The 15,000-nt window shown below is 46.8% G+C and overlaps 1 protein-coding gene across 2 annotated transcripts in view; it reads left to right on the forward strand.

Moving 5' to 3' along the window:
* LOC139417904 (large neutral amino acids transporter small subunit 4-like) overlaps positions 1 to 15,000 on the forward strand; it is a 38,282-nt gene that overhangs the window by 5,195 nt on the left and 18,087 nt on the right. For both annotated transcript variants that reach the window (XM_071166888.1, XM_071166890.1), the window contains exons 3-5: positions 6,536 to 6,842; positions 9,054 to 9,109; positions 10,062 to 10,138. In XM_071166888.1, coding sequence (XP_071022989.1) covers positions 6,536 to 6,842; positions 9,054 to 9,109; positions 10,062 to 10,138 — 440 coding nt within the window. The remainder of the gene's footprint in view (positions 1 to 6,535; positions 6,843 to 9,053; positions 9,110 to 10,061; positions 10,139 to 15,000) is intronic.

The following is a 15,000-nucleotide window of genomic DNA, read 5'->3' on the forward strand; positions in this document are numbered from 1 at the left end:
TTCACGCTCTCCTGAATGTGAGTGGTTTCTACATTAACACATGAACATCTGTGTAACAGTCTCTCTCTCTGATATCACTCACCTCTCACACAGATATTAAAGGCTGTATTTAATCTATAAAGATGAAACATTACACATTCCAGAAATGTAGAAAGAAATGTAAAGGAACATCATGTGCCTATGAGGACCCCAGGAACATTAGGTGTCCATGAGGGAGGTCCCCAGGAACATTAGGTATCTAGGTGGACCCCAGGAACATTAGGTGTCTAGGAGGGAGGACCCCAGGAACATTAGGTGTCTAGGAGGACCCCAGGAACATTAGGTGTCTAGAAGGGAGGAACCCAGGAACATTAGGTGTTTATGAGGAAGGACCCCAGGAACATTAGGTATCTAGGAGGACCCCAGGAACATTAGGTGTCTAGGAGGGAGGACCCCAGGAACATTAGGGGTCTAGGAGGACCCCAGGAACATTATGTATCTAGGAGGACCCCAGGAACATTAGGTGTCTAGGAGGGAGGACCCCAGGAACATTAGGGGTCTAGGAGGACCCCCGGTACATTAGGGGTCTAGGAGGGAGGACCCCAGGAACAATATGTATCTAGGAGGACCACAGGAACATTAGGTATCTAGGAGGACCCCAGGAACATTAGGTGTCTAGGAGGACCCCAGGAACATTAGGTTTCTAGGAGGACCACAAGAACATTATGTGTCTAGGAGGACCCCAGGACCATTAGGATCTAGGAGGGAGGACCCCAGGAACATAAGGTATCAAGGAGGACCCCAGGAACATTAGGTGTCTAAAAAGATCCCAGGAACATTAGGTGTCTAGGAGGAACCCAGGAACATTAGGTATCTAGGAGGAACCCAGAAACATTAGGTGTCTAGGAGGGAGGACCCCAGGAACATCGGGTGTCTAGAAGGACCCCGGGAACATTAAGTGTCTAGGAGGGAGGACCCCAGGAACATTAGGGGTCTAGGAGGACCCCCGGTACATTAGGGGTCTAGGAGGGAGGACCCCAGGAACATTAGGTGTCAAGGAGGATCCCAGGAACACTATGTGTCTAAGATTACACCAGGAACATTAGGTGTCTAGGAAGACCCCAGGAACATTAGGTGTCTATGAGGGAGGACCACAGGAATATTAGGTGTCTATGAGGGAGGACCCTAGGAACATTAGGTGTCTAGGAGGACCCCAGGAACATTAGGTGTCTATGAGGGAGGACCACAGGAATATTAGGTGTCTATGAGGGAGGACCCTAGGAACAATAGGTGTCTAGGAGGGAGGACCCCAGGAACATTTGGTGTCTAGAAGGGAGGACCCCAGGAACATTAGATGTCTAAGAGGGAGGACCCCAGGAACATTAGGTGTCTAGAAGGGAGGACCCCAGGAACATTAGATGTCTAAGAGGGAGGACCCCAGGAACATTAGATGTCTAGGAGGGAGGACCCCAGGAACATTTGGTGTCTAGGAGGACCCCAGGAACATTAGGTGTCTAGGAGGACCCCAGGAACATTAGATGTCTAGGAGGGAGGACCCCAGGAACATTAGGTGTCTAGGACGACCACAGGAACATTAGGTGTCTAGTAGGATCCCAGGAACATTAGGTGTCTAGGAGGACCCCAGGAACATTAGGTGTCTAGGAGGGAGGACCCCAGGAACATTAGGTGTCTAGGAGGACCCCAGGAACATTAGGGGTCTAGGAGGACCCCAGGAACATTAGGTGTCTATGAGGAAGGACCCCAGGAACATTAGGGGTCTAGGAGGACCCCAGGAACATTAGGTGTCTATGAGGGAGGACCCCAGGAACATTAGGTGTCTAGAAGGTAGGACCCCAGGAACAATAGGTATCTAGGAGGATCCCAGGAACACTATGTGTCTATGAGGGAGGACCAGAGGAACATTAGGTGTCTATGAGGGAGGACCCCAGGAACAATAGGTATCTAGGAGGACCCCAGGAACATTAGGTGTCTAGAAGGTAGGACCCCTGGAACATTAGGTGTCTAGAAGGTAGGACCCCTGGAACAATAGGTATCTAGGAGGATCCCAGGAACACTATGTGTCTATGACGGAGGACCAGAGGAACATTAGGTGTCTATGAGGGAGGACCCCAGGAACAATAGGTATCTAGGAAGACCCCAGGAACATTAGGTGTCTAGGAGGAGGAGCCCAGGAACAATAGGTGTCTAGAAGGTAGTACCCCAGGAACAATAGGTATCTAGGAGGATCCCAGGAACACTATGTATCTAAGATTACACCAGGAACATTAGGTGTCTAGGAGGAGCCCAGGAACATTAGGTGTCTATGAGGGAGGACCAGAGGAACATTAAGTGTCTATGAGGGAGGACCCCAGGAACAGGTAGGTAGGAGGACCCCAGGAACATTAGGTATCTGGGAGGACCCCAGGAACACTATGTATCTAGGAGGACCCCAGGAACATTAGGTGTCTAGGAGGGAGGACCCCAGGAACATTACATGTCTAGGAGGGAGGACCCCAGGAACATTAGATGTCTAGGAGGGAGGACCCCAGGGACATTAGATGTCTAGGAGGGAGGACCCCAGGAACATTAGGTGTCTAGGAGGACCACAGGAACATTATGTATATAGGAGGAACCCAGGAACATTAGGTGTCTAGGAGGACCCCAGGAACATTAGGTGTCTATGAGGAAGGACCCCAGGAACATTAGGTGTCTAGAAGGGAGGACCCCAGGAACAATAGGTATCTAGAAGGGAGGACCCCAGGAACAATAGGTGTCTATGAGGGAGGACCCCAGGAACATTAGGTGTCTAGGAGGACCCCAGGAACATTAGGTGTCTAGGAGGGAGGACCCCAGGAACAATAGGTATCTAGGAGGACACCTGGAACATTAGGTATCTAGGAGGACCCCAAGAACATTAGGTGTCTAAGAGGATCCCAGGAACATCAGGTGTCAAGGAGGATCCCAGGAACATTAGGGGTCTAGGAGGGAGGACCCCAGGAACATTAGGTGTCAAGGAGGATCCCAGGAACATCAGGTGTCAAGGAGGATCCCAGGAACATTAGGGGTCTAGGAGGGAGGACCCCAGGAACATTAGGTGTCAAGGAGGATCCCAGGAACATTAGGTGTCTAGGAGGGAGGACCCCAGGAACATTAGGTGTCTAGGAGGACCCCGGGAACATTAGGGGTCTAGGAGGGAGGACCCCAGGAACATTTGGTTTCAAGGAGGATCCCAGGAACATCAGGTGTCTAGGAGGAACCCAGGAACATTAGGTATCTAGAAGGGAGGACCCCAGGAACATTAGGTGTCTAGGAGGGAGGACCCCAGGAACATCAGGTGTCTAGGAGGACCCCAGGAACATCAGGTGTCTAGTAGGGAGGTCCCCTAAAATTCACAAATTCTACAGCACAACGGCAGAGTCATATCTTAAGTGTAAAACTAACAATGACTCAATAATCCATGCCTTCTGGGAAAGCTATGAAGTCCCAAAGTTATGGGCGGCGTTAGACAGTTGGCTGTCAGAAGTTTTATAATGTAAATGTACTTTTTATTCATGTGTCTGCATATTTAAAGACATGGCATATGAGGGTGCAGTGAAATGCCCAATAGTGTGGACCATACTTTTCTCGTCAATGATTTCGTTAAACATTTACTTCATAACTGGAAATCAAATGATTCTCCATCATTACGACCGTTGATGAATCAAATGTATTGTTATAGAAACATGTGTGTTTCTCAAAGTGCTGTACAGAAACCCAGCCTAAAACCCCAAACAGCAAGCAATGCAGGTGTAGAAGCACGGTGGCTAGGAAAAACTCCCTAGAAAGGCCAAAACCTAGGAAGAAACCTAGAGAGGAACCAGGCTATGTGGGGTGGCCAGTCCTCTTCTGGCTGTGCCGGGTGGAGATTATAACAGAACATGGCCAAGATGTTCAAATGTTCATAAATGACCAGCATGGTCGAATAATAATAAGGCAGAACAGTTGAAACTGGAGCAGCAGCACGGCCAGGTGGACTGGGGACAGCAAGAGTCACAATCCTTTACTCCACATGACAGACTTTCATATCTGTTCTACACTACAGAGCTGATCCTTTATTCTACATGACAGACTATCATATCTGTTCTCCACTACAGAGCTGATCCTTTATTCTACATGACAGACTATCATATCTGTTCTACACATTGCATTTCTATCTCAATACGTTGTTAGCATGTGGGAGACGAGGTCTTGTGGGTCGTGGTTGGCTGTTCCATTCCAAAGGTCTGTTAACAGGAAGTAGACTTGGAACCCTAACCAGCTGGACTCAGCTACAAAATACACCTCACTCAGCATAAACAACACATCACTTTTTACAGTCACCACCTTGTGTGTGTGTGTGTGTGCGTGCGTGCAGACTGACTCACACGGTTCCTACTGTAAGTCAAAATTCTGACGTTACTCTTTTCTTTCTCTTCCTCTGTCGTTGTTCTTTAAAAACTTCTGACATTATCTTTCTCTTCCTCCGTCTTGTCCCTGTCTCTGCTCTCTCTCTGTTGACTAAAGTCAATTGAGTTGATCTTATTATTTCATTCGATTCTTATTTAAAGTTGAGATGTGAAGAATGTTTTTAACTTCAGAAGTAAAGAGATACTTTTCATGTTTCTATATTTGATCAGTGGAAGTATTTCTCAAACTGAATCCTAATCTATCGTTGATATGACAATAACAACATGTTCCTGTGTATGGTATCTCTTTATCTATGCACGGCATAGTGCCAGAGAGGAATTCATAAAGGCCCAGTAAAGCAGAGATAATATCAATGCAAATACCTCGACCATCTCTATCTTTTCTCTTTTTATCTGTTCCCCCTATCTCCTCCCCTCCTCCTCATGTTTTTTTTTTTGCTGAGAGAGGGCCTGTGGTATCAGAGAAGGGAGGTTAGTGTTATCGGGCCAGGCAGGGTGTGTGTGTACTAAGCTGTTTCTAATCAGAGTTAAAGGGCGAAGGATGAGGTCACATGTGGCCGAGGTTTCTCCAGGGATCATCAACTATATTCAGGACAGTCTAGACCAGGGATCATCAACTATATTCAGGACAGTCTAGACCAGGGATCATCAACTAGATTCAGGACAGTCTAGACCAGGGATCATCAACTAGATTCAGGACAGTCTAGACCAGGGATCATCAACTAGATTCAGGACAGTCTAGACCAGGGATCATCAACTAGATTCAGGACAGTCTAGACCAGGGATCATCAACTAGATTCAGGACAGTCTAGACCAGGGATCATCAACTAGATTCAGGACAGTCTAGACCAGGGATCATCAACTAGATTCAGGACAGTTTAGACCAGGGATCATCAACTAGATTCAGGACAGTCTAGACCAGGGATCATCAACTATATTCAGGACAGTCTAGACCAGGGATCATCAACTAGATTCAGGACAGTCTAGACTAGGGATCATCAACTAGATTCAGGACAGTTTAGACCAGGGATCATCAACTAGATTCAGGACAGTTTAGACCAGGGATCATCAACTAGATTCAGGACAGTCTAGACCAGGGATCATCAACTAGATTCAGGACAGTCTAGACCAGGGATCATCAACTAGATTCAGGACAGTCTAGACCAGGGATCATCAACTAGATTCAGGACAGTTTAGACCAGGGATCATCAACTAGATTCAGGACAGTCTAGACCAGGGATCATCAACTAGATTTAGGACAGTCTAGACCAGGGATCATCAACTAGATTCAGGACAGTCTAGACCAGGGATCATCAACTAGATTCAGGACAGTTTAGACCAGGGATCATCAACTAGATTCAGGACAGTCTAGACCAGGGATCATCAACTAGATTCAGGACAGTTTAGACCATGGATCATCAACTAGATTCAGGACAGTCTAGACCAGGGATCAGAGGGAGGAGAGGGGGATAGACTGTCCTATCATTCTTTATTTCTTTGTGACTAACTTGTGTACAGGTATACCAGAGAAGCCACATCCCTGATTGGCAGATTATTGGCAACCCTGATTAGAAGCAGCTGTTGCTCATCAGTTGCTCACCTGTGTTCCCTACAAACGCTGTTTTGAATTTAAAAAATGGTACCTACACACTGAAGAAGGCTGGAAAGCTGAAAAGTATGTGAACGCTATCCCTGCCGCAGTAAAACAAAGCCTTATGCAACATATTTTTGAATTCTGAATTGACAGACTGCTGGAGAGCGCGATGGTCCCGTTTTGATTAACATCTAGATGTTAAAATCCCAGCACAGGGTAGTAGTATCTTCATGAAGTGGCCGTGATGTCAAGTAACACAGAACCATGTGTCAGAACAACATCACTTGACCACCTGACTACCACACTACTCTGCTAATCTGCTGAGGCATTCTACCTCACGGTTCATTCACCCAGAGTAAAGTACAATGCTGCATCTCTCTCTCTCTCTCTCTCTCTCTCTCTCTCTCTCTCTGTTGTCTCAGCAATAATAATAGTGGAAATGGGATTACCATTAACAACAACAACAATGACAATATTAATGAGAATAATATCTGATACTGACCCTCCCTCCCTCTAGGTAACCACACCTCCTCCTCCAACCTGTCTGTCCCCCTCCCCCCACCAGGGGGCGATGATGACTACAGTGATTACTACTCTGAGGCAGAGGGTGTGGTGGGGTTAGGGGATGGGGTAGAGATGAGGCCCCTGGCCCCCCAGGACCCCGATGGCCCTATGAGGATGAACGGCTGGCTCATCTGTAAGGACCAGGATGAGATGTTGAACCTGGCCTTCACCGTGGGATCATTCCTTCTATCAGCCATCACTCTGCCGCTGGGCATCGTCATGGACAAATACGGACCGCGCAACCTACGACTGCTGGGCAGGTAGGAGAGAGCGAGAGGAGGAGGGACAGTGGGTGGAGGAGGGGGGAGTCTGAGTTCAGACTGTGTTGGTTTAAATGGTTAAACAGGTGTGAGTTGACATGGTATGAGTTTACATGGTGTATGCTGATTGGCTGACAGTCGTGGTATACCACGGGTATGACAAAACATCTAATTACGTTGGTAACCAGTTTATAATAGCAATAAGGCACCTCGGAGGCATTTCATCGTGCCTAAGAACAGTCCTTAGCCATGGTATACATGTATACATCAGCAATGTTGCTCTTGCTGCTGGTGATTCTCTGATCCACCTCTACACAACTGACACCATTCTGTATACTTCTGGCCGTTCTTTGGACACTGTGTTAACAAACCTCCAGACGAGCTTCAATGCCTTTACAACTCTCCTTTGTGGCCTCCAACTGTTCTTAAATGCAAGTAAAACTAAGTGCATGCTCTTCAACCAATCGCTGCCTGCACCTGCCCGCCCGTCCAGCATCACTACTCTGGACGGCTCTGACTTAGAATATGTGGACAACTTCAAATACCTAGGTGTCTGGTTAGACTGTAAACTCTCCTTCCAGACTCACATTAAGCATCTCCAATCCAAAATGAAATCTAGAATCGGCTTCCTATTTCGCAACAAAGCATCCTTCACTCATGCTGTCAAACTTACCCTTGTAAAACTGACCATCCTACCGATCCTCGACTTCAGCGATGTAATTTACAAAATAGCCTCCAATACTCTACTCAACAAATTGGATGCAGTCTATCACAGTGCCATCCCATATCACTAAATCCCCATATACTAGCCACCACTGCGACCTGTATGCTCTCGTTGGCTGGCCCTCGCTTCATACTCGTCACCAAACCCACTGGCTCCAGGTTCTCTATAAATATTTGTTAGGTAGAGCCCCACCTTATCTCAGGTGGGGCTTTATGGTGTCATCTGTCTAGAGGGGGATCAGAGAATCACCAGCAGCAAGAGCGACATCATTGATGTATACAGAGAAGAGAGTTGGCCAGAGAATTGAACCCTGTGGCACCCCCATAGAGACTGCCAGAGGTCCAGACAACAGGCCTCCGATTTGACACACTGAACTCTATCTGAGAAGTAGTTGGTGAACCAGGTGAGGCAGTCATTTAAGAAACCAAGGCTGTTTAGTTTGCCGATAAGAATGTGATTATTGACAGAGTCGAACGCTTTGGCCAGGTCGATGAATACAGCTGCACAGTATTGTCTCTTATCGATGCCGGTTATGATATCGTTTAGGACCTTGAGCGTGGCTGAGGTGCACCCATGACCAGCTTGGAAACCAGATTGCGTACCGGAGAAGGTACGGTGGGATTTGAAATGGTCTGTGATCTGTTTGTTGACTTGGCTTTGGAAGACCTTAGAAAGGCAGTGTAGGACAGATCTAGGTCTGTAGCAGTTTGGGTCTAGAGTGTCTCCCCTTTGAAGAGGGGGATGACTGCGGCAGCTTTCCAATTTTTGGGGATCTCAGACGATACGAAAGAGAGGTAGAACAGGCCAGTAATAGGGGTTGCAACAATTTTGGAGGATCATTTTAGAAAGAGTTAGTCCAGATTGTCTAGCCCAGCTGATTTGTAGGGATCCAGATTTTGCAGCTCTTTCAGAACATCAGCTATCTGGATTTGGGTGAAGGAGAAATGGGGGAGGCTGTGGGTGGTGCAGGGCTGTTGACTGGGGTAGGGGTAGCCAGGTGGAAAGCATGGAAAGCCGTAGAAAAATTATTATTGATATTCTCAATTATCATGTATTTATCGGTGGTGACAGTGTTTCCTAGTCTCAGTGCAGTGGGCAGATGGGAGGAGGTGCTCTTGTGGACTTTACAGTGGCCCAGAATGTTTTTGAGTTTGTACTACAGGATGCAAATGTCTGTTTGAAAAAGCTAGCCTTTGCTTTCCTGACTGACTGTGTATATTGGTTCCTAACTTCCCTGAAAAGTTGCAAATCGCGGGGGCTGTTCGATTCTACTGCAGAATGCCACAGGATGTTTTTGTGCTGGTCAAGGGCAGACAGGTCTGGAGAGAACCAAGGGCTATATCTGTTCCTGGTTCTAAAGTTTTTGAATGGAGCACGCTTATTTTAGATGGTGAGGAAAGCACTTTTAAAGAATAACCAGACATCCTCTATATGATATTGATTTATGGTTATATATGATATTGATGTATTGTTTGTGTGTATTCCAGTGCCTGTTTCTCCTTCTCTTGTCTTCTCATCGCCTACGGAGCATACAACCCTGATGGTGAGTAGACTACCTAGCATACAGTACCATGTCACCAAACTACCATATCACCAAACTACCATATCACTATCACTACATCACCAAGCTACCATGTCACCAAACTACCATATCACTATTACTACATCACCAAGCTACCATGTCACCAAACTACCATATCACTATCACTACATCACCAAGCGACCATGTCACCAAACTACCATATCACTATTACTACATCACCAAACTACCATGTCACCAAACTACCATATCACTATTACTACATCACCTAGCTACCATGTCACCTAGCTACCATATCACCTAAAAAACACATTAGTATCACTATATTACCTAGCTACCATATCACCTAGCTAAAATAGCACTATATATTACCTAGCTACCATATCACCATCACTACATTACCTTGCTACCAAATCACTATATTACCTAGCTAACATATCACCATCACTATATCACCTAGCTACCATCTAACTATATTACCTAGCTACCATATCACCATATTACCTAGCTACCATATCACCATCACTATATCACCTAGCTACCATCTCACTATATTACCTAGCTACCATAGCAACATATCACATAGCTATCATATCTCATAGCTACCATATCACCTAGCTACCATATCACATTGCTACCATATCACCTAGCTACCATGTCACCTAGCTATCATATCAACATATCACCTAGTTACCATATCACATAGCTACCATATCACCTAGCTACCACATCACCTAGTTACCATATCACCTAGCTACCATGTCACCTAGCTACCATGTCAACATATCACCTAGCTACCATATCACCAAGCTGCCATATCACTATGTGTGTGTAGGTGTGTGTATCTTTAGGGTGTATGTGTGTGTGTGAACGTGTGTCCATTTGTGAAGGGAATACGTGTGTCTGTGTCTGTGTGTGTGTTTGTGTCTGACGGTGTCTCCGTCTTCCTCCACAGAGCTGTCAATCCTGATCTTCATCGCGCTGACATTTAACGGCTTCGGAGGAATGTGCATGACCTTCACCTCCCTCACGGTGAGAGAGAGAGAGTATGGTACAGTGTCTGTCTGAGAGAGAGGTACGGTGTCTGTCTGAGAGAGAGGTACAGTGTCTGTCTGGGAGAGAGGTGCAGTGTCTCTGTCTGAGAGAGAGGTACAGTGTCTGTCTGAGAGAGGGGTACAGTGTCTCTGTCTGAGAGAGAGGTACAGTGTCTCTGTCTGAGAGAGAGGTACAGTGTCTGTCTGAGAGAGAGGTACAGTGTCTCTGTCTGAGAAAGAGGTACAGTGTCTCTTTCTGAGAGAGAGGTACAGTGTCTGTCTGAGAGAGAGGTACAGTGTCTGTCTGAGAGAGAGGCACAGTGTCTCTGTCTGAGAGAGAGGTACAGTGTCTCTGTCTGAGAGAGAGGTACAGTGTCTGTCTGAGAGAGAGGTACAGTGTCTCTGCCTGAGAGAGAGGTACAGTGTCTGTCTGAGAGAGAGGTACAGTGTCTGTCTGAGAGAGAGGTACAGTGTCTGTCTGAGAGAGAGGTACAGTCTCTGTCTGAGAGAGAGGTACAGTCTCTGTCTGAGAGAGAGGTACAATTCCTGTCAGAGAGAGAGGTACAGTCCCTGTCTGAGAGAGGGGTACAGTCTCTGTCTGAGAGAGAGGTACTGTCTCTGTCTGAGAGAGAGGTACAGTGTCTGTCTGAGAGAGAGGTACAGTGTCTCTGTCTGAGAGAGAGGTACAGTGTCTCTGTCTGAGAGAGAGGTACAGTGTCTGTCTGAGAGAGGTACAGTGTCTGTCTGAGAGAGAGGTACAGTCTCTGCCTGAGGGAGAGGTACAGTCCCTGTCTGAGAGAGAGGTACAGTCCCTGTCTGAGAGAGAGGTACAGTGTCTCTGCCTGAGAGAGAGGTACAGTGTCTCTGTCTGAGAGAGGTACAGTGTCTGTCTGAGAGAGAGGTACAGTGTCTGTCTGAGAGAGCGGTACAGTGTCTCTGTCTGAGAGAGGAACAGTGTCTCTGTCTGAGAGAGGGGTACAGTCTCTGTCTGAGAGAGAGGTACAGTGTCTGTCTGAGAGAGTGGTACAGTGTCTCTGCCTGAGAGAGAGGTACAGTGTCTGTCTGAGAGAGAGGTACAGTGTATCTGTCTGAGAGAGGTACAGTGTATCTGTCTGAGAGAGGTACAGTGTCTCTGTCTGAGAGAGAGGTACAGTGTCTGTCTGAGAGAGAGGTACAGTGTCTCTGTCTGAGAGAGAGGCACAGTGTCTCTGTCTGAGAGAGAGGTACAGTGTCTGTCTGAGAGAGAGGTACAGTGTCTCTGTCTGAGAGAGAGGTACAGTGTCTCTTTCTGAGAGAGAGGTACAGTGTCTGTCTGAGAGAGAGGTACCGTGTCTCTGCCTGAGAGAGAGGTACAGTGTCTGTCTGAGAGAGAGGTACAGTGTCTGTCTGAGAGAGAGGTACAGTGTCTGTCTGAGAGAGAGGTACAGTCTCTATCTGAGAGAGAGGTACAGTCTCTGTCTGAGAGAGAGCTACAGTCCCTGTCTGAGAGAGAGGTACAGTCCCTGTCTGAGAGAGAGGTACAGTGTCTGTCTGAGAGAGCGGTACAGTGTCTCTGTCTGAGAGAGGGGTACAGTGTCTGTCTGAGAGAGAGGTACAGTCTCTGTCTGAGAGAGAGGTACAGTGTCTGTCTGAGAGAGAGGTACAGTGTCTGTCTGAGAGAGAGGTACAGTGTCTCTGTCTGAGAGAGAGGTACAGTGTCTCTGTTTGAGAGAGAGGTACAGTGTCTCTGTCTGAGAGAGAGGTACAGTGTCTCAGTCTGAGAGAGAGGTACAGTGTCTGTCTGAGAGAAAGGCACAGTGTCTCTGTCTGAGAGAGAGGTACAGTGTCTGTCTGAGAGAGAGGCACAGTGTCTCTGTCTGAGAGCGGTACAGTGTCTGTCTGAGAGAGAGGTACAGTCTCTGCCTGAGAGAGAGGTACAGTCCCTGTCTGAGAGAGAGGTACAGTGTCTGTCTGAGAGAGAGGTACACTGTCTGTCTGAGAGAGCGGTACAGTGTCTCTGTCTGAGAGAGGAACAGTGTCTCTGTCTGAGAGAGGGGTACAGTCTCTGTCTGAGAGAGAGGTACAGTGTCTGTCTGAGAGAGTGGTGCAGTGTCTCTGCCTGAGAGAGAGGTACAGTGTCTCTGCCTGAGAGAGGTACAGTGTCTGTCTGAGAGAGAGGTACAGTGTCTGTCTGAGAGAGCGATACAGTGTCTCTGTCTGAGAGAGGAACAGTGTCTCTGTCTGAGAGAGGGGTACAGTGTCTCTGCCTGAGAGAGAGGTACCATGTCTCTGTCTGAGAGAGAGGTACATTGTATATGTCTGAGAGAGAGGTACATTGTATCTGCCTGAGAGAGAGGTACAGTGTCTCTGTCTGAGAGAGAGGTACAGTGTCTGTCTGAGAGAGAGGTACAGTGTCTGTCTGAGAGAGAGGTACAGTGTCTGTCTGAGAGAGAGGTACAGTGTCTCTGTCTGAGAGAGAGAGTAGGGTACAGTCTCTGTCTGGGAGAGAGGTACAGTGTCTGTCTGAGAGAGGTACAGTGTATGTCTGGATGAGAGGTACAGTGTCTGTCTGGGAGAGAGGTACAGTGTCTGTCTGAGAGAGAGGTACAGTGTCTGTCTGAGAGAGAGGTACAGTGTCTGTCTGAGAGAGAGGTACAGTGTCTGTCTGAGAGAGAGGTACAGTGTCTGTCTGAGAGAGAGGTACAGTGTCTCTGTCTGAGAGAGAGAGTAGGGTACAGTCTCTGTCTGGGAGAGAGGTACAGTGTCTGTCTGAGAGAGGTACAGTGTATGTCTGGATGAGAGGTACAGTGTCTGTCTGGGAGAGAGGTACAGTGTCTGTCTGAGAGAGAGGTACAGTGTCTGTCTGAGAGAGAGGTACAGTGTCTGTCTGAGAGAGAGGTACATTGTGTGTGTGTGTGTGTGTGTGTGTGTGTGTGTGTGTGTGTGTGTGTGTGTGTGTGTGTGTGTGTGTGTGTGTGTGTGTGTGTGTGTGTGTGTGTGTGTGTGTGTGTGTGTGTGTGTGTGTGTGTGTGTGTGTGTGTGTGTGTGTGTGTGTGTGTGTGTTCTGTTCAGATTTCTCCATATTCACTTGTGATCCAAAACAGAAAGTGTGTTTCATTGACGTGTGGGTGTGTTTTGCATACTGTTTGTCTCTGTCTGTGTAGAGAACATTGTGTCATTCGGCCTCAGTTGTTTTCAAAGATTTTCTCTTTTGCATTACACAAATCCATATCATCTCGATACCATATCAAAACATGTCAGCACACAAACCCTCTTGTGTCCTCTCTCCCTCCTTCTCTCTCTGGCCAGGCGCCCTTTCTCCTGTCCTTTGGTCATGATAGAGAGGGAGAGAGTAGAGATGTAGAGAGAGGGAGAGAGTGAGAGAGAGATAGATGGGGAGAAAGGTCATTATCACTGTTCCAGTACTTCTCTCCCACATTTTGCTTTGAACAACAACAACACAGACTTGCTCCAACTCTCTCTCTCTCCCACATATCTGCATCCTTAATGTAGATCCACAATGAAACATTGTACCATTCAAGGACAGACAAACACAGAGAGTTAGAAAGGTGAAAGGCTGAGGAGGGGGGATAACCTCCCATCCTCCAAAATATTCTGTGATTTTAGAGTTTATAGTCTGATAGACAGACATTTTCTAGTAGCTTGGTGGTAGTTGAACTAAATTCAAATCTAGGTAGTGTTTTCAGTAGGTTACTACTGTTTTCCCATGTAGCGGTGTAGCTAACAACTGGAACTACACACTACTGTTTTACCATGTAGCGGTGTAGCGGTGTAGATAACTACTGGATCTACACACTACTGTTTTACCATGTAGCGGTGTAGCTAACTACTGGAACTACACTCTACTGTTTTACCATGTAGCTAACTACTGGAACTACACACTACTGTTTTACCATGTAGCGGTGTAGTTAACTACTGGAACTACACACTACTGTTTTACCATGTAGCGGTGTAGCCAACTACTGGAGCTACACACTACTGTTTTACCAAGTAGCGGTGTAGCGGTGTAGCTAACTACTGGAGCTACACACTACTGTTTTACCATGTAGCGGTGTAGCTAACTACTGGAACTACACACTACTGTTTTACCATGTAGCGGTGTAGCTAACTACTGGAACTACACTCTACTGTTTTACCATGTAGCGGTGTAGCTAACTACTGGAACTACACACTACTGTTTTACCATGTAGCGGTGTAGCTAACTACTGGAACTACACACTACTGTTTTACCATGTAGCGGTGTAGCGGTGTAGCTAACTACTGGAGCTACACACTACTGTTTTACCATGTAGCGGTGTAGCTAAATACTGGAACTACACACTACTGTTTTACCATGTAGCGGTGTAGCAAACTACTGGAGGTACACACTACTGTTTTACCATGTAGCGATGTAGCGGTGTAGCTAACTACTGGAACTACACACTACTGTTTTACCATGTAGCGGTGTAGCTAACTACTGGAACTACACACTACTGTTTTACCATGTAGCGGTGTAGATAACTACTGGAGCTACACACTACTGTTTTACCATGTAGCAGGTGTAGCGGTGTAGCTAACTACTGGAACTACACACTACTGTTTTACCATGTAGCGGTGTAGCTAACTACTGGAACTACACTCTACTGTTTTACCATGTAGCGGTGTAGCTAACTACTGGAACTACACACTACTGTTTTACCATGTAGCGGTGTAGCTAACTACTGGAACTACACACTACTGTTTTACCATGTAGCGATGTAGCGGTGTAGCTAACTACTGGAACTACACACTACTGTTTTACCATGTAGCGGTGTAGCTAACTACTGGAACTACACTCTACTGTTTTACCATGTAGCGGTGTAGCTAACTACTGGAACTACA

Source organism: Oncorhynchus clarkii, chromosome 10 (assembly GCF_045791955.1).
Source record: "Oncorhynchus clarkii lewisi isolate Uvic-CL-2024 chromosome 10, UVic_Ocla_1.0, whole genome shotgun sequence".
Lineage (NCBI taxonomy): Eukaryota > Metazoa > Chordata > Actinopteri > Salmoniformes > Salmonidae > Oncorhynchus > Oncorhynchus clarkii.